At 65.2% G+C, this 3,531-nt stretch overlaps 1 protein-coding gene across 1 annotated transcript; it reads right to left on the bottom strand.

Moving 5' to 3' along the window:
- Positions 1-176: 176 nt before the first annotated feature.
- Positions 177-3,462, bottom strand: LOC112123176 (structural maintenance of chromosomes protein 1A-like; the record flags this gene model as incomplete). Its single annotated transcript, XM_026662933.2, has 4 exons — positions 177-418; positions 1,615-1,794; positions 2,513-2,698; positions 3,233-3,462. Coding segments are annotated over 4 exons (773 nt in total), but the record flags the coding sequence as incomplete, so codon positions are not given.
- Positions 3,463-3,531: the final 69 nt, after the last annotated feature.

The following is a 3,531-nucleotide window of genomic DNA, read 5'->3' as shown; positions in this document are numbered from 1 at the left end:
AAATGCAGCCACCTCTGGGGTGAAGCAACTGGGGAACAGCCGCACAGGGACGGCTCACCCGGCACTGAAATGCAGCCACCTCTGGGGCAGAGCAACTGGGGAACAGCCGCACAGGGACGGCTCACCCGGTGCTGAGATGCAGCCACCTCTGGGGCGGAGCAACCAGGGAACAGCCGCACAGAACGCCTCACAACACAGAGCTGCCTAGCTCCCAGCACTGACTGCCGGGAGAGAGCGCCCCCTACTGGATCTGACCCCCAACCTCCTGCACCTTTAACTCCTCTGTCAGCCTCTCCTTCTTCTCCTTCAGCTTATCCACGGCCTTCTCGTCCCAACGCCGAGCCTTGGCCTTCAGGTCGCTGGCGCCGCCAGAGATCACCCCCGACTTCTGGAACAGGGTGCCGTCCAGGGCGACAGTCTGCAGGGGCGAGAGCACGGCAGGTCAGGGCACGACCTCCCGTCCCCCGATGCGCCGCAGCCGGGGCGAGGTTCAGGGATATCGCCTGGAAAGAGGCTGCAGCGACTTGGAGGAGACCCGGGCGATAAGGAACAGCCAGCATGGATTTGCCAAACAAATCATGCCGGACCAACCGATTTCTGGTCTCTGCCGGTGTCACCGGCCTAGTGGACGGGGGAAGCTGCAGCCGAGCTAAATCTTGATTTTCGTCGGGCTCTGGACCCAGTCCCAGGGGACATTCTCACAAGCAAACTAGGCCCACGGGAGCCAGATGAAATGACCATCAGGCGGGCGGAAAAAAACATCCTCAAAGACCGAAGGTCGCAGTCAAGCCAGGCGCTCCCGCGGGGCTTGGTCCCGGGGCCGGTGCGATTGGCTTCGGTCCCGGACGATTAGAGCGACGGCGCAGAGCGGGCTGATGAAATCTGCAGCCGAGCCGGGAGGGTCGCCAGCCGTTCGGAGGGCGGGATCAGGGTTTAAAAAAAAAAGCCACCAGCGACAAATTGGGAGCCGGGGTCTGAATTCAGGGAGCCAGGACGCCTGGGTACTCTCTCCAGCTCTGGGAAGGAAGCGGGGGTCTAGTGGGTGAGAGTCTGGCGCGGCCGGGATCAGCTGTTCGCTGCGCCCGCTGACGGCGGGACGAGAAGCCCTGGGCTTCACCTGCAGCAGGGGAGACTGAGGCTGGCGAGCAGGAAAGGGGGAGTCAAGCGCCAGAATCGGCTCCCAAGGGGGGCGTGGAAGCTGGGGTGGCCTAGGCTGACTCGGGCCCGTCTCAGCGGCGGGGGCGGACGGGATGCCCTGTTGAGATCCTTCTGGGCCGATTTCTAGGATTCTGCCAGGCGGCTCCGGCCTCCGCAACGCACTGCACCGGGATGGGGAAGAAAGCCAGGGGCGGGGGGCTGGGAGCCCGGACTCCTGGGTTCCATCCCTGGCTCTGGGAAGGAAGTAGAGGGGGTCTAGTGGGGGCAGGGGGGAGATGGGAATCAGGATGCCTGGGTTCTCTCCCGAGCTCTGGGAGGGAGAGAAGAGGGGGGAGGGATCTACTGGTTAGAGTGGGGGAAGCGCTGGGAATCAGGATGCCTGGGTTCTCCGGGAGGGACAAGCGGGGAGGGGGGTCTAGTGGGTCAGGAGGCCGGACACCTGGGTTCGCTGCTCACCTTGTGCCTCTGGTGGCCCCCGAAGGCGATGCGCCGGGCGTCCTCCACGTTGTCACACACCAGGGCGTTCCCGCAGGCGTACTGCAGGGCCTTCTTGATGTGGGGCGGCTCATAGCGGATCACGTCGATCACCAGCTTGGCCCCCTTCAGCTCCCGCAGCTTCTCGTCCGTGGGCTTCACCTGCGCGGGGAGGGGGAGAGATGGCAGGAGACTCCCAGTGCAGTGGGGGGCGGGGGGGGCACCAGACAGGGACCCCTTGCTACCAACTGGCAGAGCCCCCAGGAAACGTGCACCCAGCTAACATTCCCCCCCGGCCCTTTTCTGGATTTAAATCTTCACACTCATGCAAAGTTATGGGGGGGGGGGTCAGATTTTCACTCCTCATATGCGAACGGTTCCAGCCCGCTAATTATTTCCGCTGCCTTTCTCTGTGCTTCGCCCCCGTTCGAAGAGATCTTTGGAGAGACGGGGCGCCCAGACCTGCCCACAGCGTTCGAGGTACCGTGGATTTCTACGGCTCATTCCCCATCCCTTTCCTAACGCGCTGGTGGGCTTTCGGGACGGCGGCCGCGCACAGCGAGCGGGTGTGGGTCCAGAACTACCCAGGGCGAAATCGACGCCGGCCGAGAACCAACGAAAGGCAAAGGCTCGGGCGGCTATGTCCCGGGCTGCGAAGAGCCGGGCCGCGAGGAGCCCCAAGCGCTGGAGGGGTCTGGGGGCAGCTGGCACGGGCTGGGCGTGGATCTAAAGGGGAGTTGGGGGGCTGGCACGGGCTGCTCCACGGGGAGCATAACAGAGTGGCCAGGGGCCAGGCACTCGGGGGTCGCGTGTGCCTATCGCCGACGGGGGCTGAGAGGGCAGGTGGTGGGGGAGCTGGCTCGCCCATGGGGGGGCTCACCTCCAGGTAGTCCAGGGGGAGGAAGGTCTCCGGCTCGCCCCGCTGCTCCTTGATGTACTGGATGCAGTCGCGGCCCGTCTTCTCCGAGTCCACAATGATGGCGTCCATGTTCTTGCCTAGCACCTTGGTGACGGCGATCTGGTATTTCTTCTGCGTGGGCTGGCAGAGGTCGATGAGCCGCCCGTACTGCGCAGGGGGGGCGGGGGGACAGGGGGTGAGCGGGGCAGGGACCCCCACTCTCTGCTGGCCCACAGCCTCCCCCAATCCAAGAGCCCCTTCCCAGAGCCCCCCCCACCGCTCCTGTTCCAGACCCCCCAAACCCCCACCCCCTTCCCAGAGACCCCCAAAATCCCTCCTGTGCCAGACCCCAAAATCTCAGTCCCTTCCCAGCCGCCCAAAATCACAGCCACCCCAGAGACCCCCCCACCTCTCCTGTTTCAGAGACGCCCCCAAATACCTCCCATCCCCGAGACCCCCCTCAACTCCTCCCGCTCCAGAGACACCCCCCTCCCAGACACTCCTGCAACCGCTCCCGTTCCAGAGCCCCCCCAACACCCCCATGAGCTCTCCAACCAATGGGAGACCCCCAGCAAGGCAACAGTCCCCTCCCAGCCACCCGACTCCCCCCAAAATTACAGAGCCAGAGACCCCTCCCCCTTCCCCACGTGCCTGGCCCCACCGCACCCCCATGCACCCCATAGATCCCCTCCCCCCACGCACCACGGAGCCGGGGTAGAGGCGCTTGATGCTCTCCATGATCTCGGCCTTGCGCTGCTGGCGGCTGTTCTCCTGCCGGTCGATGCGGGCGTCCCCTAGCTGCTCCATCACCTGGTTCAGCTCCTTGTTGATTTCGTCGATGCGCCGCTTGGCCAGCTCCACCTCCTCCGTCAGCTCCCCCTCCAGCTTCTTCTGCTCCTCCAGTGACTGCCTGCGGGGGGCGCCGGCGAGCACTCAGGGGAGAGCGCCCCCTGGCCAGCCCCCGCTCCCCCGGTACCCACTGCCTGGGGAGAGCGCCCCCT

The sequence above is a fragment of the Terrapene carolina genome, unplaced genomic scaffold (assembly GCF_002925995.2).
Source record: "Terrapene carolina triunguis isolate 2854851 unplaced genomic scaffold, T_m_triunguis-2.0 Scaffold31406, whole genome shotgun sequence".
Lineage (NCBI taxonomy): Eukaryota > Metazoa > Chordata > Testudines > Emydidae > Terrapene > Terrapene triunguis.
The sequence above is the reverse complement of the archived record's forward strand: the minus strand, read 5'-3'. Positions and strand labels throughout refer to the sequence as shown.